The sequence below is a fragment of the Sciurus carolinensis genome, chromosome 12, assembly GCF_902686445.1.
Source record: "Sciurus carolinensis chromosome 12, mSciCar1.2, whole genome shotgun sequence".
Taxonomy (NCBI): domain Eukaryota; kingdom Metazoa; phylum Chordata; class Mammalia; order Rodentia; family Sciuridae; genus Sciurus; species Sciurus carolinensis.
Window position 1 is genome coordinate 19,975,678 of NC_062224.1, and position 23,328 is coordinate 19,999,005.

Consider the following 23,328-nt stretch of genomic DNA (forward strand, 5'->3'; position numbering starts at 1 on the left):
TGCTGTACAAAATGGAATTCTCATATTCAAATAAATTTAGAAAACTCTGCATCATAAATCCCTTCTTGTTAAGATACTGTAATACCTATCAGCATATTGAAGTCTTCAATAATTCTAGAAATACTAAAACTTGTTTTAAACTCTAATTCAAAATACCGCCACCCTTTTAAAGCAGAGATCTCTATAACCCCAGAAAAATTATTGCCATCTTATGGGATGCCATTATTTCTTGGACACCCCCACTCCAAAAAATAAAAGCTGTTTTTGAGAGCATGATAAACTCCTGGATTTGGAAGGAAGTTTAGAGCCCATTTAATCTATTTCTCCCCAGGTAAGGAATTCTGTCTATTCTGTTACTCACAGAGATTGTCCAATCCACATTTATTCATCTCTCCTGATGACTAATTTCTTCCTACAATTGAAAAGTTTAGTTTTTTAAAAAAATGTTCCTCTTGTCAACCTCAAGTCAAAGTTAAAATCCACTGTGCCAAATCTGTGTCATCCAAGGTTGCTAACTCAACCCCCTTTCCAAATCCTTAGGAAAACAAAACAAAATGAAGTTTCTCGAGTCCTTCAAATGGTGACAGCTCCTCTCCCCTTCTCAGTCCTTTACATGAGCAACTTCCCTTTCTTGGATGTGGCTGGCAGGACCAGTCTGTAAACATCATCTTGTGCTCTGATTCTGTCACTACCCACATCTCCTGTCTTCCAATTTCTTCTCATCTGAAACTAAAATAAGCTCCTGTGTTTTACTCAAACATTGATGAAAATTTTGAATGGAAGAGGGTTAGATGCCAAGCCATGAGAGCAAACATCAGATTACCAACCAGCAGGTCCTTCTGATGCAGTCATCTAATCACTTCCAAATCTGCCTATTTTTAGTTGGCTCACATTGCACTTTGGGTCTGTAGTGACACACTGGGAGCCATTGTTAAACATCTAGCTGAAATCTAAGTAACAAAAATTTATTTTTCCCTTCAGGTAACTGAAGTTTGTATGAGCTAGAACAGATGAGAATATATCAAACTGGATGTTTATTTGATGAAAAACTGGTTTGAAATTTTTTTTTTCAATGCATTCATCTCGTTTTTGGAGGGCAGTCTGTCTTCAATTCTGTGTTAAATTTTTAATTTATTTGATGTAGACATAGAAGGCATGTTGCTGAAATTTACAGTTGCCAAGAGGAGGTATTAAGAAATACAGAAACAATACACTTTGACCAAGCAATTCCACTCCAAGGAATCTACTGTAAGAAAACAATCAGGAATGAGCTGGGTAAGGTGGCACATTTCTGTAATTCCAGTGGCTTGGGAGGTTGAAGCAGGAGAATTGTGAGTTTAAAGCCAGTCTCAGCAACTTAGCAAGACCCAGAGAAACTCAGTGAGATCCTGTGCCTCAATGGTTAAGTGCCCCTGAGTAGTTCAGTCCTTAGTATCAAAAAAAAAAAAAAAGAAAAAAAACCACAAAAAACCAAAAAACAACAACACCAAAAATAAAAGAAAGAAAAGAAAAGAATCAGGAATGTGATCAAAGATACATGTTTAAGGATTTTATCAAACTATTATGTCTTATGAAATAGGATATTATGAGGTCATGAAAAAAATCACATTATGGAATATCATGTTTATAATATATTAAGTATAAAAAAGAAAACCATGTATATATGACATAAATGATAGCAGTTATTTAAAATTTGCATTTATTTACAAATAAATACGTAAACATATGATATATGATATATATATATATTCCTAGAAAATTATAGGAGAAAATATTTTAAAACAGTAATAATTTTTATCTCCAAATGACAGAATTTGGAGCAACCACAATTTTATATTTTCTGTCCTGCTCAAATTTTCTAAAATAATCATATATTGAGTTTATAATAGAAAAATTAAAATATTTAAATCACGTAAAGATAAATACTTAGAAGTTTCTTCTCCCCCCAACTCCCTGCCCCAGGTCAAAAGCATTTTATTTTATTTTATTTTTTGCCGTGACCAACAGATTTATTTATTTATTATTTTTTATTTTTACAGACTGCATTTTGATTCATTGTACACAAATGGGGTACAACTTTTCGTTTCTATGGTTGTGCACGATGTAGATTCATACCATTCTTGTAATCAATTAGAAGTTGCTTTAATGTGAAGTTGGCTTATTGATTCTATAATATTTAATAGGGATAAACTGAAATTCCTTATTTGATTTTGAACAAAATAAACATAGGAGTGAGATGTGGCTCCTCCCTCCTCCCTCTCTCATAGGAGGGAGACACAGAGGCACAGTGCAGGAGGGAGTATCTACACAGTGACCTAGACCTTGTTCACAGAAGAATCTTGAATAAAAATGACCATAGCTTATTCTCTTCTTTGCTGATTAATACAGATGCCTTACATTCTGAACGTGGCATTAAATATTAAACAGAATAAAATAGAATTATGAAATATGTAATACATAAACACATATACACACTTGTCTATGTATCTGAATCCTCACACTAACTTTAATCCTATATCATGCATAGTTTTCCTCATGGTAAAAATATATATTATATATTATATTACTATAATTTTTCTTATGGTAAAACATTGCTCTTCTCAGATTGCAGAATTATACTGGAAATTTGATTTTTTGAGAGAGTCCCATGGAGGGTCTCTGGGTCAGAGGACACCACGTGTAGTTGAGGAAGGGAGTCTTGGACTGAAAGCATGGAGATCAGGCGGAAGTTTCTACTCTGAAAGTTCAGGTGTCCAGAGCCTTTCTTGACCTCCTGACACCTGCTGCTCACCCTCCCGACAGCAGTTTGGAAGAGTGCTTCCTGGGGAGGGTGAGCAACCGGCAGGGAAGACTTAAGGATCCTGATGTTTCCAGAGAAAAGTCCCCTCGGCAAAGACCATCAAACCCCACCCAAAGGCTGGGACACAGAATCGGGGAACACGTACCTCTTCTCTAACCAGGAAGGCGGAGCACTGCAAAGGGACGCCCATCATCTTGTGTGGATTCCACGTCACAGAGTTGGCCCTAAGATAAACACATCGGGTAAGCGCAGGTTGCTGCGAGTACCATCTCTCTCACTCCAGGGTGACACCACAGTTACAAAACAAAGATGCACTCTTTAACTGTACAACTGTTGGGCCCAAGGAGGTGGCAGGTGAGGGCCCGCGTCTCCGTGTGGGGTCTCCTCTCCCAAGCTCCAGGGCAAACCTGTGTTCATGGTGGTCTCAGCCTCACAGAGACCAGGGCATAGAGCTTAGGGTCCTGCCTTTGGTCACTGGCGATCAGAACCTGGGCCAGGTGAGAGGAGTACCTTGTGTGCCTCCAATGCTCCTGTTCTGACATTACGGCGGTGACCTGGAGCTCAGACGGGACACTCCTTCCACTGAGTACTTTCCCTCTTTCCTGGACACAGTTTCTCCTTCCTACTGGATTGGCGACCAGACTTCTCTACTGTGTCCTTTGTAGGAGCTTCTGCCTCGTCCCTTGCATCCCTGTCTTCTCTAGTCCAGAGCTGTCCTTCCAGTCCTGGGGTGAGCTGTGCTGGGACTGTTGCAGCAGAGACTTCCGATCTTTTCTGCCGCACTGAGAGGCACAGTGCTTCTCCCACCACCATGGTGCCCAGCTCGGGGATTTATGCTATTTGAAAAGTCTGAACTGTAGTCCTGATTCAGATTTCTTTAGTAAGAATTTTTATTATCTTAATGTGGGTATAGAAATTGTGTCTTAGCTGCATCTTTCCTCCACCTGGCATCAGAATTATCTTCTAGCAGTTTATTACCCTCTTTTCTTTATTATTATTACTGTTATTATTATGGCAGTGCTGGGGATTGAACCCAGGGCCTTGAGCATGCGAGGCAGATGCTGTACCACCAAGCTACATCTCAAGTCCCTGCCCTCTCTTCTTAATTATTGGTGGCTCCCTATTACCTTCAGCCTAAATTCCAAACTGTAAGGCATGGTTCATGATGCCCCCAGGGTGAACTCCAGTAGTAGGTTCAGTTTTATGTCCCTTCACTTTATCTGTTTTCACCATGCTAGATTATTTCTTATTCCCTGAAAATACTACTCTTGTTCTCCCAGGTCCTTTGATGCTGTTTCCTCATCCTAGAATGTCTTCTTCCTTGGCTTTGCTTGGTTAACTCTTACTTGTTCTTCAAGGCCCCAGATTTTTTAAGTATTATCTCTGCAGTCCTATTCAACCTCCTTCAAGGAAGGAGGGGTCCATCCTTTCCTGGCTATGTGATCTTGAACAAGTTACTCAACCTTTCTGTGCCTAGATGGGCTTCTCTGTAACAGAAGAATAGTAGTAGGTAGTATGGGTAAGCGACTTGGAGCTGTGAGCATTAAATATGGTTGGGTCTTGCTCTTGATTTCATCCCTGTCATTTATAAGCTTTGTGACAATGGGCACATGCATGCTGTTATTTTATACGTTCTGTGATAACTTATAGATGTCTGTCTAATCCTGATGAACTCAGCTTTGTCAATAAAGATGCCTGCTAGGAGAGTAAAACAGCAGTCCTCCATTCCTGTGAGAGTGAGTACTTATTTCCATGCACTGTCTATTTGTCTTTTTTGGGACAGGAGCTTCCAAGACCCACGCTACCTGGCTCTCGATTCTCTGCCTTGCCTTTCTCTCAGAAGCATAAAGATGTCTCATAAAGACGACAAAGAGCTGCACAGGATGAGTCTATGACATAGTCTATGACATGGCCTTAGTTTATTTGAGAAATGTTGGCAATTTACGTAAAACAGCCTCAGGTTCATTTCAAAATGCTCTGCCGTGGGATTCAGCTATGTGGCTTCTGTAGTTTTCCATAAGTTCCATAAGAACTGAATCCTCCAGGGCTGTTTCGAGACAGATCCTTGCACCTCTATTTACACCTCAAATCAGCAGCCCCCAGATGAACCCCTGAGCTTCCCACCACTCATCCTTCCAGATCTATTCTCTCTTCTCTAGATCCTGGGTCGGGACGCCACTTTCCTCCTGGGCTTTCAGCCCCCAAACTTCTGCACTGGGTTTGGTTTCATCCTCTCTTCCTCTCCTGGTGTCACCCCTGGCCGTTTCATTTCCCCATTTCCTGGGCCAGCCACTCAGCACAGTCTCAGCTGCTGTGCACCTGGCTGGGCAGGTGCAGTCTCATAGTTTCAGTCCCAGCTTCCATCTGCTCCCTAATGTGTCTTTCCAAACGCAAGGGAGGCACCTCTGCTCAACCTAGCTATGGCTCCTATGGCTGAGGGTCTCCATCTTTTTTGTCCCCACCCAAGGAATACATTGCTCCACTTTTAACTGTGGCTCATGCAGCCTTGATTTCCAGCTGAGGGGTCTATTGACATGACCAGCACCCCCTGGTGCCAGCTCTGGGGCAGGCTTTCAGCTGAGACTCACTGGGCAGGACTTCTGCACTTTCCATCCATCTCCTACCCACCACCATGAATCCGAATCCACCTCTTCCTCCAACCAAACTCATCTTAAATTTCTCCAAGGACTCCGATGCACATTCAAACTTAGTGTCTCTTCTCTTCAGCCTGGAAAACCATTTTTTTCATTTCTGTCCCTCATTACGTGCTGCTAAGCTCCAGTGCTGAGGCTTGATGGACACTCCCTGTAAAAATGCTGCCTAGGAACGTTTTTCTTCCCCCATGCTCTCTAATCAGCTCCTCTGCCCATCTCTTGAGACTTTATGGCCACTGCCTTGAATTTTAATCCATTGTGAATTGTCAGTCTTTCCCAGCAGGTTCTAAACTCCTTCAAGATAGACTTCACATCACATGCATCTTTGAGTCTGTTGGTGCCTAGCGTATATGATAGAGGGTCAGCAACTGTTGAATAAATGTCTAGCCCCTGGATCTCAGCTGGAATGAGAGCAGCTGGTCCTGCAGCAGCTGCAGCCCTGGATCCTTCAGCTGGGTCTTAAAGCCTTGAGAGTGAACTTGAGAATGGCAAAGGACTTTTATAGGCAAGGGGCTGCCCGGAGAAGAGGGACTAAAGAAGTTGGTTAGTGATACAGCAACATGCTCTGGGGAGTCAGGGCTCCTGGCGTGCCCCTTAGCAACACCAGCTCTAGAAATTTCAGCAGAACTAGGAAGGATGAGAGGCACCTTCTGAGAATCTGGTTGGTTCTCATAGGGGATACCAGGCAGATTCCAGTGCTTTACCATCTCGAGGGAGGGCATTTGGTGATCCCTGTGACTACTGAGGAAAAGCTGGATTTGGGGGCAAAAATTAACCATAAAATTTCCTCCACCTTTAGAATGAGTCCTTTAGCTTGGTATATGATCCTTGGAAAACAGTAATTTCCTCACGTGAGGCACTTCCTGTATTTCAGCTCCTGCACATGAGGCCCCAGTAGATTACAGTGGCCCTACAGCCTTAATTCATCAAAGAAGAGTGTGCCTTATTCTAAAAAGTCAGCAGGACGTACATTCTCAGGTAAATGTAGCTAAGGGAGTTCTGCTTAAAGCAGAACCCTGGCAGTTCCCTTACTTTAGGCCTCCATATCTGGTTATTCCACTGGTATATTTAATTATAATAAGTTTCAGGAATTGTGGCAATAAGCACATAGGGGACTCTGTGTTCCATGATGAACGTTCTGAGCTTTGCTCTCAAATAATAGTCTTCAGTACAAAAGTGTGTGGGTGTTTATTTTTCTGAGTCTCAGGATAGGTAATTCAGAGAGCTTTCACGTGGAGGAGGCTCTGTGGTTTCCAGATTTGTTGCCATGGGTGGCATTAAAGTAAAATAACAGGTGCTCACATTTTGTTCCAGTCAGAAAGAAACTCACAGAAAAGAAAGTATTGTGCACAGTCTGCCTCTACTGAAAGTACTTGGCTTCAGTTCGTGTGTGTGTGTATGTGTGTGTGTGTGTGTGTGCGTGCACATCTAGAGGGGTGATTTGAATCACCATCTCCAATTGTCTGGCGACAGGAGTGTGCCTGAGCTGGGAATTATTGGTGCAAAAGCAGGAGTTGATACTGCCCTGTTGCTATGGTGACACCTGTTCAAAGGAGGTTCCATGCTTGCCATAGGACTATCAATCTGAGTCCAAACACCAGCTGCTGGGGGTAAAGAATTATGAGCACAAAGTTGATAATTATAATCAGGCTGCCCAGAAATTTATCCTTTGTCCTGCATGCTTTGAAGACACTTTTGCACCAAAAATTCCTTTTGATTTTTTAACCTATGTGATAAATGTGCTGAGTGAGCTCTGGGTCATTATATCTCTATCAGGGTGTAATGATTCACCAGGCCCCAACCTTTCCTCTCTATATGTGTCTGTTTGTCTTTTCTCCATCCATGGCCCCTTACTGGTTTCTGAATTAACGGCTGTGCAGGTCATATTGTGTGTGTGTGTGTGTGTGTGTGTTGCTAGGGACTGAACCCAGGGCCTCAAGCATGCTAAGCAAATGATCTACCACTGAGTCATACCCATAACCCTGAATTTAATTACTCTTCTGATCACCTGGGCAGCCACCTTACAAACTGATTTTTCTCTCTTCATTGCCTCTCCTTGTTTAGTTCATTATATCTTCCTTAAGCTTCTAGTCTCATTTGTATCTTCTTTGTTGAAAGGGATTAGGCTTGGGAGAGGCCCAAAGGACGAAGAGCAAAGCCCTAGAACTGGCGGACTCTGGGGAGGGTGATGATCCTGCCCTTATTCCTCCTCATCTAAATGTGTCCTGCCATCCAGGCGCGGACAGCTCTAGTGCTTCACTCAGTAGTGCCAAGGCCAGACTTCACCTTGTCAGCAGACTCAGGAATAGTCACCCTGTCACACGGGATTTGGTTGGTCTGTCCCAACCCTTCCTAGCCTTCTTTCTACTAATTCAGCAGGGAACCCACCCCTCTCTCCACTCTTGTGCGTTCTCTGCTTATGATTGACTCGCCTGCCACCCAGCACGCTCTGCACAATCCCTTCTGCCTGGCTGCCCAGTAATACCAGTCAGTGCTGACAGATGCTCTAAAACTTCATCAGCTCCTCTCCTTGTCCTGGAACAGAAATTGTGCCAAGATGTCTGGGGGCAGAGCCAGTGTGAAGCTTTTCCTGGGTAGCATCTGGCTACTTGGCAGGGCATGGTGGGCATTTGGCAGCCTCTAATGAATTCAAGCCCTTCTCAGTGGCCTGGGCTGTCAGAGCTCACAATGGTAGTTGACCTGGTTGACTAGCCCTGTCGTGATGGGAAAACCATCTTCCTTTTGCACATGGTCCAGAGTCAAAGACTAAGGCTGTATTTTACATTCTGTATTCCCCCCCTCGGACCTGAATATGCTTTATGCTAATCAAATATTACTTCCTTTGTGTTTTATAGCTTTTCTCAATGGTCTACTGCTTAGGCTCTAAATAAAAACTACTTTCCAGTATCAATCGGAGCTATGTGAGAAAAGGGTTATTATGGGAATGAAGCCATGGCATGAGGTTATCCAAAGCATGCCTCACTTTAAGTTAACTGACAATATTTAATTCCGAATCTGAACTTCCAACATTGATAAGTTCCAAGGTGCTTATTTGCTTTGAAAAATGTATTTATATGCTTCTTGAAAGCAGTGGAGTTTATCTGTTTAAGGAATATGAAAGCTATAGAACTTCTTCCTTGAAAAAATATGGACTGCCTAAAGATTTTAAATGATACTATGGTTCAGAGAGCTCAGGAATGGCGCCCAGATAAGAATTTCTATGTCTGAGAAATGTTCTACTGAGGTCACTTGATGTGGGATTTTATTTTATTTATTTTTTGTAGCTTATGCGTAGTATTCCTGAGTGTAATTCACACAAGGCGAGAATGGGGCAGAGTGGGCTCAGCTCTGTCCCAAGAGTTCCTGCAAACGCAGTGCATTTGCTTTTCATTTAGCTTTTGATGCTTTACATTGTTAACAAGAGAAAATGCCTGTACCTCTCCACGCCGCTCAGCTTCCACTTGTGTTTCCGGGACATCAGTAATCCCCCACCCCAAGCTGCCTGAAAAAGATCACACACAGGAAAAGGTAGCAGTTTTTAATGACCTAGATTTCTCTAGTTTGGTGAAGAGTCTCACAGTATGAAAATGATCTGCTTGACCCAGGCAACTTAACTCAGGGTGGGGGCACTTCTTCTGGTACTAGACCTTTAAAGTTGAGTCAGAGAAACGTTCTAAGGTCTCAGACGCTTTCCTACATTTATGTGGGTATAAGAAGGGGCACAGTTCCTCAATTTGCATGAGATCCTACCCCCAACCCCATTACTATCAGTGAGAAACCCTAAGGTCACAGGTCACTACAGTTAAAGTAGAGAAGGCGGACTGGAGAACTATTAGATGGCTTCCAAGTTACAAGCCAAAATGATTCCAGCCAGCCCTACTCCAAGTGCTTGCCCGTAGCAGCATAAGGATCTTGCACCAGAATATATATTAACTTATGGCTTCCTTAATTGAGAAAGTCTTACAATGAAAACAAAACAAAACAACAGAACCAAACATTGTGATTAGTTTGTGATGGTTTGCAATTATGAAGGTTTGGCACAAACTCCTTACCTCATCATGAATCATTAACAAACAATTTGCAGATCAAACAATTTGATCTTCAAACCAGACTTTGAGTAATAAGGATCTAAACTTAAATCCCTTCAATTCATACTTCTAAAAATTGACTTTTTTTTTCTCATTTGAAAAAGGTGTTATACTTCCATTATTTTTTAGTGTGACTAAACCTGGAATCAAAACATCCACATTGTAATTTAGCTTCTTAGTTGCCCAAGCTGAGAAATTGGAAATTTGATAGTCCACATTCCCTAGTAAGTTGTCAAACTTGCCTTTCTCTCCAAATGTGTGAATATTTGACTTGAACTCAAGTCATTTATTCTTTGAATTTCCTTTATAAATGGAATTGGTTTTTATCCTTTTATTCTTTTAAGGAAGGAAGATCTTCATGTGTGCTATCATGCAGGCTATGTTCCTCCAATGGCTCAAAGAATTGAGAACCATGATCAGTTAGAGTGCTGACCATAGAAATAAGAATATCTTCATGGGAACCTTAAGGCAGAATCAGCCTCAGGCTGCTTCCAGCAAATTCAGTATAACATGTCAGTTTTGTGTCAAGTTGCCTGCAAAATTGGTGAAAAGCTTAAATACCACTATTCTGAAAATAAGTTGCTTAAGCTAAAAACAAAACAAAACAAACAAATTCTATTCCATGAGCCCCAGATGAAAAACGTGCAAGGACATTTTATGGCCAGTCCCTGGGGATACTTACATCCACATGCATCCAGATCTTATACTTTTTGCAAATGTCAGCAACTGCCAAGAGGGGGTCAAATGCTCCATACACAGTGGTTCCAGCTGTGGCACTCACAAGGAAAGGAACATATCCCTACGCAAATGAGAAAGTCCCAAATAATGTAAGTAGGAGTTCAAGGTTTCTTCTAAATGCTGATTAAAAACAATGGAACCCCTTCCCCTCTCATACTCATTTGCACTTTTAAAACCATCAGAAGGGTTATCACCTCCCTGAAGCTTGGTTCAAATCAAAGTCCACTGCACAGAATCTGAACTCTCCAGGTTATTCTGCTGGTCTGGACAGTTGTATTTTCTTTCTTTCTTTCTTTCTTTTTTTTTTTTTTTTTTGCGGTGCTAGGGATTTGAACCCAGGGCCTTGTGCTTGCAAGGCAAGCACTCTACCAACTGAGCTTTCTCCCCAACCCCAAGGGACAGCTGTCTTTTGAGAACAGACATTCAGTTCTCCACAGAAATTAAATGGAACCAGAGGCTGTCAGTAATGTCTTCCTTCAGGTAGGCTTTCTGGCCCCCTTTACTCTCTTTACTAGTTTTCCAGTCTTCCTTTTACACCATGGGGTCTTTGAACTTAATTCACATCCTAGCATGAGCAGGCGAAAGGAAGAGAAGTAACCCTGGCTAGCTTGTTTGGAAAATGCTATTTGAAAAATGCTCAGATAATGTATTAGGAGTCTTTCCGAAGGGATGGTTCACATGGGGCTAAACAATAAGCCAGGGCTTACATCCATCCCAGTAGTCCTCAGTCTGGCTGGCCATGGCTAAATGAAAATGGATGGAAATAATAGACTGTGGCTGAAGCAACGGAAGAATGCCACAAATAGGATCAGTCTAGTCACTCACTCTATAATGACCGTGTCCTGTAGATTTACAGAACATGATGTTACAGAATTCGTCTTTAGGTGGCAGCAAAGGTTTAATTTTGTCTTTTGTGGGACTAGAAGTTGTTCTGGAGCAAAAATCAGGTTGTAGGGGGGAAAGGCATACGAAAATGCTCATTTCTGTTTTCTTAATAATAAAATGCATTTATACTGTGCTAAATCAGGAACCATAGATTGTATTGACTAAAAGTTAAACAGAGGAGTCTAAAGGTAAACTCTCTGACTTGCAAACTATCCAGGGATGGGATGACTTTCCAGAGCTTCGTGGTGATTCTTCAGAATTTGTTACTTGTAAAAAGAATTCTAAATGACTGCTGGTAAAATGAGATGCATGGAGAGCCAATCATATAAATATGTGTTTGGGGCAGGGAAACTGGGCCCGTTTAAAATATCCATATGACAGCAATTTACACACTGTATGAACATTCTGCTGCTTCCTACCTGCGAAGATGATCTTCCAAATGTGGGTCTGCTTAATGCCAACCCTCATCTTAATGCCTCCCTTAGAGGGAGACAAAAGTTTTGGGAACTCTTACAATATTTCTGTGCAAATATTTTATTCAGGAATTTAAGTTTCTCTAAGGCAGAGTCTATGCATAACGCAGAGAAATGGACTGGATGCAGAATTCCATATTCTCATAGAAGCTAGGAGATTAGAATTTGGATCCTGTTTTAAAAGTAAAAGATAAATGAGCTCTCCTCTGGTTAGAAATAGAAATATGGATCCACAGTTTGTTATAGGCTAGATAAAGATCTCTGCAAAAACTTACTTTCTGTTTTGCTTCAAGAATTCTTCTTTCAAGATCAGATGGGATCATTTTTCCTCTGAAAGAAAAAAAATATATATTATAGGTTTGCTTGGAATGATTTACTTTCTTGTCTTCATGATATACATCAGGGTAAAGTTCTGCCTTGTATTGTTGATTACAATGCTCAGTTAAGACAACTCATGGACTGTTTCTGAGAAGGAAACACATTTACTTCCCTGTGTGATACCAGATTACAATTTCTTGGCACATATGGGAGACTCTTGACCATGTTGTGTTGTTCTTGGTAGGATGGCCAGGGTATGGTGTCCCTTTACTCTGCTTTTTAGGTCATCCTTTTAATTCATGTAAGTCAAGTCTGATTCAGAGCAAGACATTTGGCAATGAAAGAACATTTTTATTCTAAAATGGGTAAAAATGGTGAATGGATCTGCAATTTCACACAAAGATAAAATGCCAAGAAGAATTTATTTTGAAACATTCAAATGAAAATATTAAGTCCAAAGAGCTCCCTAAGTATATTTCAAGTGCTAAAAGCAAAAAGCAGGCCAAGGACTCCTCAACTTAAATTTCAAACAGTTAAATAAAATGGCATTGGAATAAGGAATGCCATTTCATTCCCCAAATATTTCTTTTCTAAGATAAAACCACAGATAGTGCTTTGCTGATTTTTATGATACTTGGAGATGATTTCTAGAAAGCTAGAAATGGCTGGGTGTGTGATCTTACTAAAATTGCTAAATTTTCTGTGCCAAATATTCCTGGAAAATAATAGTACTTAGTGAATTATGAGGATTAAATCAGTTAACAAATTCAAAATTATTTAAAAGGACTTGGCATATGATAAGTATTCAATAAATGTTAGCTCGAATTGTCCAGATTGTTTGTTTGCAGTGTGACATTCCTATTTCAAGACTTTAAGGGAAAAAGTTAAAGAACAAAACCCAGAGTAGCTACAAGGTACTGTAGGCAGTGAAATATTCACTAAGGTTGCTCAACTTTTCACATCAGGATCATAAAGAATTTGGAAAAAATAAGTTGCACTGGGCAACGTCATTATATCTTATGTTGTCTTGCCTAAGCTTTTACATATTGAAATATGTTGTTTTATTACAAATTCCTTCTCCAACTTTTCTTTTTTTGGATCGGTTATTGAACCCAGGGGTGCTTAACTGTTGAGACAGGGGTCACTAAGCTGCTTAGGGCCTTACTAAGTTGCTGAGGCTGGCTTTGAACTTAGCATTTCTCCTGCCTCAGCCTCCAGAGCTGCTGGGATTACAGGTGTGCACCACCCTGCCCAGGTACTTTTCTTCATTTTTAAAAATAATTTGGGCATTATATAGTGAGTATTCTTCCATTTTTATTTCAGGCTAATAAAGGAGGTGTGACAAAAAAATTAGAATAAAAAAGCAGACAATAAACCTCAAAGCCCTGAGAACCACTGATTTAGGTGAAATTATTTTTCAAAGCAAAGCCATTCACATGTAATTACCTGGGCAAGGGTAATGGACAAATCAATAATGATTAGTTTGTTGGGCTGGAACGAAACAAAGGGCATTGCCGGTACATTTGGTGCAAAGGGTCTGGGCTTGGATTCGGAGCAGCCCACCTTTGGGGAATTCCCATGGGACTGGGGAGAAGAGGGTGGGTGTCTCACTCCCCATATTTTTACTATTCTCCACAGCTGCAGGGGGCAACCTGGGTCAAGCAGGGACATTCAATCTTCCAAAGACCAGGTGGTGCTCCAGTCCTGCTATCAACACAGTGTTCACATTTCACAGGAAACTTGGGCATTATGTTTATCTTTTAAAAACAATTTTGAGCACATTGGTATTGTCCTAGTCATTTTGTAAGTAAACATGGAACTTGAGAGAGGCACTCTCAGAAATCATTTTATACATCTTGAAATTTACCTAGTTTGTCAGAAGCTTGGAGAATTTTGAGAAGACGAGTTGGACAATCACTATTTTCTCATCAAATCCAATCAGGGCATTTTGTTAACTATAAGGCAGTAAAGTATCACTGAGAAGTCAGAGGTTAGTAGTGCACATTTGAATTAGAAGAGGTTCAAGACCTGATATGAGTCTAACCTCAAAATAGGAAACAGGTTAAGAGGTGCAGTGACTGTGAAAGTCAAGTAACTTGACCAAGACAAGTTGCTGATGGTTAAGGGTGGATTGGACTAGAAATAAAATGCCAAACTTCCATAATAAACTCGAAGGGGCCAAATGTATAGGAGATCCATCTGGAAAGGTTAGATTCCTTTGAGATAAGATAATATCTGATTTTTGTGAATGAGAGGTGTCCTCCAAGCCTGCCTGGAAACAGTAATGAACATATAGTCTGTTTCATTTTCTGTTAGTGAGCTTTGGGCAGGGGGAGGGAGGCTTGTCCAATAATCAATAGAATATTTTCATCTAGCTTAGTGGAAAGAGATGGTTGCAGTCCTACTCTTTCCTAGGCATTCTGTCTTTCGATCTCATTTGTATCTTGTTCCTGAAGAACCCAGACCTGGCATAAGGTTGGGGTTAGATAGACATTTGTCTCAGGCATAGACCAGAAGGGAAAAATTTAACTGAAGGATATTAATATGTTTATTATACCTTAATATCTGATCAGACAGTGAATATAGGGCCTCTGGAAATAATCTTTCATCTTTTCATCTCAGAATTAATGAATTACTTTGGAACACTGGTCCCTGAAACTTAGCATACATAGACATCAACAAAGTACTTGTCTAAGGTACAGATTCCTTGACTCCATTCCTGGGATTTTAAATCAGCAGGTCAGTATAGGCTTGAGAAGTTCATCTGTTTACCGAACACTATGAGCCAACAATTTTTAGGATCTGGTGTACAAAGGTAGAGAGAGCAGTTTCTACTCTGCAGATCTTCTTACATGCTAAAAAGGGAGACAATAAACTGATAGACAAATATGCTTAGGCATCTGATTTCTAATAAGCACACTCAGGAATTCTGATGCAGGTAAAACCAGGTCCACATTATTGAGAAAAGCTATTTAGAAATGGAAATTTTAGCCCGGGACATATTTAAATAATCGTGTAATACACTAGTCAGGTGCTTTTCCTATGACCCAGGGTTTGGAGCCATTATGGGCAGCAAGCAGAAGGAGCTCCAGATGCAGCTTTGCACAACCTCTGCCTGCCCGTATGCTGTGGGGCGAGAGAACATTGGGTGTCAACCAACAGGCTTCTGTAAGGATTAGAAGCTGTCTGTCCAGTTCTGGTCTTTCCCTGGGTGAATGGGAGGCTTGAAGGCCAGTGCCGCACTTACTGGTCTGTCTGAAAGTATTTCCATGGCATAAATGATAGCATAAATGTGTATTTTTAACATTTACACATCCAGCCTTTAAGCCCCCAGGTAAGCAACCCCTGGTGCTTTCTAACACTGGTCTCAGTTAGTAGTTGTGCTTAGGAAGGGGCTACCACCAAAGAGAGGGCTGTTGCTTTGTATGTGGCCAGGGGGCTGTATATGCACTGGAATTCTTGGTTAGCAGCATCTTTTAAAAAGTCATTTGATGCTGTTGGGTTAGAAAACTTAAAAATATTGCCTGGCAAAATCCCAAGCAGCATGCCACGTAGAACTTCCTGAGAGAAAGATCTTCTCTTTTTGGGAAGAGAAAGATTACACTGCAGACTGCGGCTTCAGACTCATGTCTCTGTTCCCGTGGCTCCAAAGGAAAGAAATGACTATCTTATCTATGGGGCACATCACTGGAGCATGTATACCCCAGGCATTTCCACTGGCTGACCCTGCCCAAAGTGTTGAAATTCTATCAGACTTTCCTAAGTTAGTAGGGTTTGACTCTGTTCATAGCATATGTGTGCAAAGAAGAAAGGATGGTGAATGCTTCCTACTAGAAATTGACTGAGGTTTAGATCACTATTAATAGGGGCACACCTACAGGGTTGATGAATAACCAGTCTTAGAAGCAGTTACCACACTATGCTTTACTACATGACCCCTGCTCCTCCTGACAAACCTACAAGAGAGTTTTTTTTTCTTTTTTCTTTTTTTTACATTGTAAACAAATGGGATACATGTTTCTCTGTTTTTACATGGAGTCAAGGCATACCATTTGTGTAATCAAAAATTTACATAGGGTAATGTTGTTTGATTCATTCTGTTATTTTTTCCCTTCCCCCCACCCCTCCCACCCCTCTTTTCCCTCTATACAGTCCTTCCTTCCTCCATTCTTGCCCCCCTCCCTAACCCTAACCATAACCCTAACAAGAGAGTTTTTATTGTACTACCATGTAGATAAAGACACAGAGGTTCAGAGAGGCAGCCAAATGTGGCTAAAGTTTGGAATATGGAGTTGGAATAACTGAGTACCTACCCCAGGTTCAATGCCAACTGAGTATATACTAGAAGAATTAACTTCTTCCTTTTACCCATTTATAAAATGATAACAGTACTTTCTTCATGAAGTTTGCATGAAGATTAAATGATAGTAAGTATAAACACTACAAAGTCCTAAGTATAACACTCTGCCTTGCATGTGGTAACCACTCCATACAGGTCAGATATTCTCATTATTATCTGCAGTAGTAGAACAAGAATTATGTGGATGCCAGGATATCAAATCTAGAGCTGTCTGATATCAAAACTCAGATTCCTAGCACCATATAACAGCCTGGCCCTAACAGAAATTTCCAAGTTGAACTCAAGAACTGCAGTGATGTATGCGAATTTCCTATTCGGTTTCCTGAAAGTCCCCTGAATTGAGTAGCTCCTGACCCAGGCTCTTGCTGCTATCCACACTGGCTAGTAAATAAGAAAAACATGTAACTTCACTCTGAAACATTCTGTTTTATCATCCTTTGATGTTCTTTCCAGTGCAGCACCCAAATGCCACAGGAATAAGGGAAAATCTCCTGGCTTCTTGTTTTGTTTTTTAACTAGTCGATACTAAGCAAAACTATGACCCTAACATGATTGCAATATGTAGATGGCAAGGGGAAGTCATAGACCCAAGAGAATTTTTGAATTGCTCAGACTGCCTGTTAACTAGAGAAATTGTACAGACTAAGAGAAAAGAACAAGCAAATCAAAATAGATCATTTAAGAAGTAATAGTATTACAAAAACCAATTTCTTTGTCAAGAATTTTACCATACTTACAAAGCATGGAATTTCTTCATCCTTCGATATATACTTTTATTTGGGGAAAAAAAAATGACCTGTAATGATTAATGTTATTTTTCCTTTTGAGATTTGTTTTCCAATATGCACAATGGATTCACTCCACATTATGATCAGATTATGGGAGTAGGATTTTTTTATTTTGTTATTGTGTATAATTCTAGTAAAATGTATTCTTTTTGTTGGCTTTCTCCAAAAGTATTTACTTAATACACACCATTCTCACTACACAAGAATCCAAGTAATGTGCATCTAGGGACTCCAGACATGATGTGCTAAGAAGCTATTTTCCTTTTTATATGAGACTTCCTTTTTGCTTCCACTGAGGGCTAGTAGGAGAGCTGACAGGGAAGTAAATGGTGAGGGACGATGTCTGTGTGGGCAAGAAGGAGCCCTGACAACCTCACGCCACTTCCCAAACACTACCCCTCTTCCCCGAAAGTTTCTACGGAGAGAAGAAAAGGATTATGACAAGAGTTTCCATTTGCCACACAAGAAACCATGTTTGGCTACTATAAATAACTTTTGATGTTAGGAGAAAATAAAAATGGCAATTACAGAGTATTAAAAATAGACAAAGGTGCCAAAAATATATATTGGAGAAAAGATAGCCTCTTCAACAAATGGCACTGGGAAAACTGGAAATCCATTTGTAACAAAATGAAATTAAATCTCTCACCCTGCACAAGTATCAACTCAAAGTGGGTCAAAGGTTTAGGCACCAGACCAGAGACCCTGCACCTAATAGAAGAAAGAGTAGGCCCAAATCTTCATCATGTCGGCTTAGAACCTGATTCCTTAACAAGACTCCTAAAGCTTAAGAAGTAAAATTAAGAATCAATAAATGGGATGGATTCAAACTAATAAACTTCTTCTCAGCAAAGGAAACAATCAATAACATGAAGAGAGAGCCTACAGAATGGGAGAAAATCTTTGCTACACATACCTCAGATAGAGCATTAATATCCAGAATTTATAAAGAACTCAAAATACTTAACACCAAAAACCACAAATAACCCAATCAATAAAGGGGCTAAGGAACTGAATAGACACTTTACAGAAGAAGAAAAACAACCACTTAACAGACATATGAAATAATGTTCATCATCTCTAGCAATTAGAGAAATGCATATCAAAACTACTCTATGATTTCATCTCACTCCAGTCAGAATGGCTATTATCAAGAACATAAGCAACAGTAAGTGTTGATGAGGATGTGGAGAAAAAGGCACACTCATACATTGTTGGTAGGACTGAAGATTGGTGCAACCACTATGAAAAGCAGTATGGACATTCCTCAGAAAACTTGGAATGGAACCACCATTTGACCCAGCTATCCCACTCCTTGGTTTATACCCAAAGGACTTAAAATCAGCATACTACAGTGACACAGTCACATCAGCTCAATTCACAATAGCTAAACCATGGAACCAACATAGATGCCCTTCAACAGATGAATGGATAAAGAAAATGTGGTACATACATACAATGGAATATTACTCAGCTTTAAAGAAGAATGAAATTATGGCATTTGCTGGTAAATGGATGGGACTAGAGAGTATCATGCTAAGTGAAATAAGTCAGTCCCCCAAAATCAGAGGCTGAATGTTTTCTCTGATAAGCGAATACTGATCCATAGGGGGGGTGGGTAGGAAAGGATGAAGGAACTTTGGATTATGCAGAGGAGAGTGAGGAGAGAGGTGGGGAGGTGGGGATGGGAAGGATGGTAGAATGAGTCAGACATTATTACCCTATATACATATATGATTATGCTACTGCTGTGACTCAGCACCATGTACAGCTAGAGGAATGAGAAGTTATGCTCCATTTGTGTACAATGTGTCAAAATGCATTCTACTGTCATATATAACCAATTAGAACAAATTTAAAAAAAATTTAAATTAATGACATGAGATTCCTACATATGAAAATATGAAAAACATACTAAATCATTCTCAGGGAAAAATGTATAGCCCTAAATCTTTTTTAAAAAATTAAACAGAAAAAATAATGAAATATTTAATCCAAGAAGATTGAGAAACAATACCTAATAATCTAGCCAGAAGTGAAAGATGAAATACTGGGGAATGATATTGGCCAAATTATTTTGTTTATTGTGTGCATGCGTAACAGCAAATCCTACAAATATATACAATTGTAATGCACCACTACATTGTAGGCAGAAGGAAAGAATACATTTTTCAGTGAATTAGAAAATTTAAAGTTGACTTAACTAAAAACTTAAAAACTGTGACATTGAGAAAAGACATAGTTGAATACACCACAGTGAATCTCACCTCCATGTACATCCACAAGTTTGGGGTTCTAATTAGAATAAGATATATTCCATGCTTATATAATTATATCAAAATGGATTCTATGGTCGTGTATAACTAAAAAGAACCAATAAAAATAAATTAAAGATTAAAATAAAACTGTGACATTGAAAAGATCAATAGATAAATATCTGATTAGTCTAATAAAAAAGAAAGAAAATGCACTATTTGAAATGAGAAAGGAGGTTATCGATAAATATATTTTCCCCACATTTTTATTTGTGCATTATATTTGTATATAATAATGGGATTTGTTATATATTCATGCATGCACACAGTATGACTATATAATCTGGCCCATATCACCGCCCAGCACATTCCTCCTCCCTCCCTCTCTCCCACTTGTTGGTCCTTTTCCTATCCTGATTTCCCTTTGATTTTCATGAGATCCACTCCCTGCATCTTTCTTTTCCTTTTTCCTCTCTAGCCTCCACATATGACCCCCTTGACCTTCTGAGTTCGGCTATTTTGCTTAACATGATGGTCTCTAGTTCATCCATTTTCCTGCAAATGACATAATTTTATTTTTCTTTATGGCTGATTAAAACTCTATTGTGTACACAAACCACATTTTCTTTATCCATTCATCCAATGAATATATTTGAATACTCAAAAGAACTCTGTATAAAGATTTATGCTAAATTTAATTTTTTTGAGGAAATGTAAATTATAAGAATTGATTAAACAATATAGAAAAATTGAAAAAAAATAATTTCCAAGAAATAACTAGGAAGAAAGTTCCCCAAACTCTAACCCATTCCCCAAGAAAAACACCAGGTTCATACATTATAGTGGTGAGTCCTGGTCAGTATGTGATTGGCAAATAATGTGTTTTGAACTCATAGAGATGATAATGGGAAGCTGCAGAACTCATTTTCTGAAATAAAAATGTGTTAAATATATCCCAGAATAGCATACAGGTGTATTTTACAAATAAAGCAACAAAATATACTGAATATTAGAAAATATAATCCAGAAGAAAATTAAATGTGAGCATAGGACCATGTAGAATTTGTTGCAAGGTTGCAAAGGTGTGAACTATAGAAAATCTTTTTTGGCACAATTCATCCAATCAATAGACCAAAGTGAGAAAGTCATAGTGTCCTTTCAATTGATGTATAAAAGACAGTTTAAGAAAGTCACCATCTATTTCAGAAGAGGAGAAAGGAAAGGGAGAAGAACAGGAGAGAGAAGGTAAAAAGAGAAGAAGAAGAAGAAACAGTTTTTAATGAATTAAGACAAAAAGACACTTCTTTGACACATGAAGAACATTCATTTCAAATCAAGAGTTAACATCATATCTAATGCAACATCCTACATACGTTTCCATTAAATTTAGGAATAAGAACATTCTTCTTAAAGGAATAAAAAATTCAAACATTAACTGGTCAGGAAATTAAATCAGCAGCCAAAAATCTCTCATTCAAAAAAAAAAAAAAACCCCAAAACAACAACAACAACAAAAAACAAAGCCCAGGACCTAATGGCCTCTCTGCTGAATTTTACCAAACACACAGACACTTATAGAAGGAGTAATAACAATGCTTCCCAAATTCTTTCATATAATTGAAGAGGAAGGAACACTTTCAAACTTATTCCATAAGGTCAGAATTACCCTAATACTTAAGCCAGAAAAGGACATTACAAGAGAAGAAAATTAGAGGCTGCTATCTCTGAAATACACCAATGTTAAAATCTTCAACAGATTACCAGCAAGATTAATTCAACAGCACTTTTTTTAGAAGGATCATAAACAATGACCAAGTGGGATTTATCCTTGGGATACACAGATAATTCAACTTAGGCAAATCTGTAAATGTGATATGCTGTATTAACAAAACGGAAGATAAAAACCATATGATCAGCTGGGCACCATGATGTGTGCCTATAATACAGTTATCTGGGAGGCTCAGACAGGAGGATCGATGGTTCAAGGACAGCCTTGGCAACTGAGTAAAACCCTGTCTCATAATTTTAAAAAGGTTGAAGATGTAACTCAGTGGCAGGGTGTCACTGGATTCAATCCCTATTTTTGAAAGAAGAAAAGAAAAAAATCTCATGTGATCATTTCAAGAGATATAGAAAAGAACTTGACAAGATTCAATAGCCCCTCATGTTAAAAACTCTCAATGAATTAGGTGTGGAAGGAATTTACCTTAGTGCAATAAAAGCCATATATGACAAGCCCACAGCTAACACATCATATTCAATGGAGAAAAATTGAAAACTGTTCCTCTAAGATCAGGAGTAGGACAAGGAAGCCGTCTCTTGGCATGTCTACCAGGCAGACTACAGGAAGTCTTAGCCAGATAAATTAGACAAGATAAATAAACAAAAGGTATCCAAATCAGACTGGAAGAAGTTCTCTCTGTTTTCATATGCTGTGATGTTATACATAGTAAAACCTAAAAAATTCCACCAAAAGTCATTTTGAACTAATTAGTAAAATTACATAAAGTTTCAGGATACCAAAATTAACACATAAAAATCAGTTGCATTACCATATTCTAAAATGAACTATCCAAAAAAATTAAGAAAACAATTCCATTTATAATAGCATTGAAAAGAATAAAATACTTAGGAGTGAATTTAACCAAGGAAGTGAAAGATAAGTACAATAAAAACTATAAAGCATTGAAAGAAATTGAAGAAGAAAAAAAGAAATTAATGCAAATAATGGAAAGATATCCTGTGTTTATGAATTGGAAAAATCAATATTGTCAAAATTTCCATATTCCTCAAAGCATTCTATGGAATCAGTGAAGTTCCTATTGAAATTCCAATGTTTTTTTTTTCCCACAGAAGTAGAGAAAATGATTCAGAAATTAATGTGGAAACACAAAAATTGAGAGTAGCTATAGCAATTCAGAGCAAGAAGAACAAAGTTAGATATATCACAATCCCTGGTTTCAAATAAATCAAAAAACTGTCATAGTAAAAAAAAGAATATGGAACTATTGTAAAAACACACAAACCAAAGGAACAAAATAGGAAGCCCAGAGATAAATGCATGCCTATGTGGTCAACTAATCATCTCTGAAGGTGGTCACAATGCACAATGGGGAAAGGACAGTCTCTTCAATAAATACTGCTTGGAAAACTGGATATCTGCATGCAAAACGATCACATTAGGTTCTTATTTTCCACTGTACACAAAAGTCAACTTGAAATGGATTGAAGACATATAAACATAAGACATGAAACTATAAAACTCTTGGAAGAAAACAGGGGCATTGGTCTTGGCAATGATTTTTTTTTTTTTTATGCGACCCCAAAAGTACAGGCAATAAAAGCAAAAATAAACAAATAAGACTGGGAAGCCATCCTTATCTAGCAGAATCAGATGGTTCCCTGTCTAGTTTCCCTAAGAGAATGGCTCCCCTAACTCCGCCCTAAACTGTCCATCACAGAAGCAGCTCCTCCCAGTCTTACCCCCTTTACCTGTCTGTCTATAAATAAAAGAGGGTTGGGCTACTCCAGGTTTTTGTTAGAGTCCAGAGCTGGTATGGCCAGACCTGTCACGCCCCCTCTCATTTAAAAAGAGTATTGGCTCTTGTGTGTTTACTGAGTAGATAAGTTTTTGGGTAATTGTGTGATACATAGCCAACATCCTCTCCAGCACTTAACCCTTTTCTTATCACACGGGAAGTGGCAGAGAGGCCCCCACAAAAGGCTACATGGAACTAAAATTTCCTGCACAGCAAAGGAAACAGTTAGCAAAAGGAAAAAGCAGTCTGTGAAATGGGAGAATATATTTGCAAGCAAATGATAGATAAGGAGCTAATATCTGAAACATAAAAAGAACTCAAACAACCATACAGCAAAACAAAAACAAAAACAAAACAAAACAAAACAAAAAACAAAAAACCAAAAAACCCAAGTCAGTTGATTGAAAAATGGGCACAGAATCTGAATTGA

At 39.1% G+C, this 23,328-nt stretch overlaps 1 protein-coding gene across 1 annotated transcript in view; it reads right to left on the bottom strand.

The window, feature by feature from the left end:
• Positions 1–23,328, bottom strand: part of Gad2 (glutamate decarboxylase 2) — a 78,252-nt gene that overhangs the window by 19,318 nt on the left and 35,606 nt on the right. The window contains exons 9-12 of the mRNA XM_047519753.1: positions 11,914–11,968; positions 10,225–10,341; positions 8,892–8,956; positions 2,946–3,024 (exon numbers count right to left, since the gene is read on the bottom strand). Coding sequence (XP_047375709.1) covers positions 2,946–3,024; positions 8,892–8,956; positions 10,225–10,341; positions 11,914–11,968 — 316 coding nt within the window. The remainder of the gene's footprint in view (positions 1–2,945; positions 3,025–8,891; positions 8,957–10,224; positions 10,342–11,913; positions 11,969–23,328) is intronic.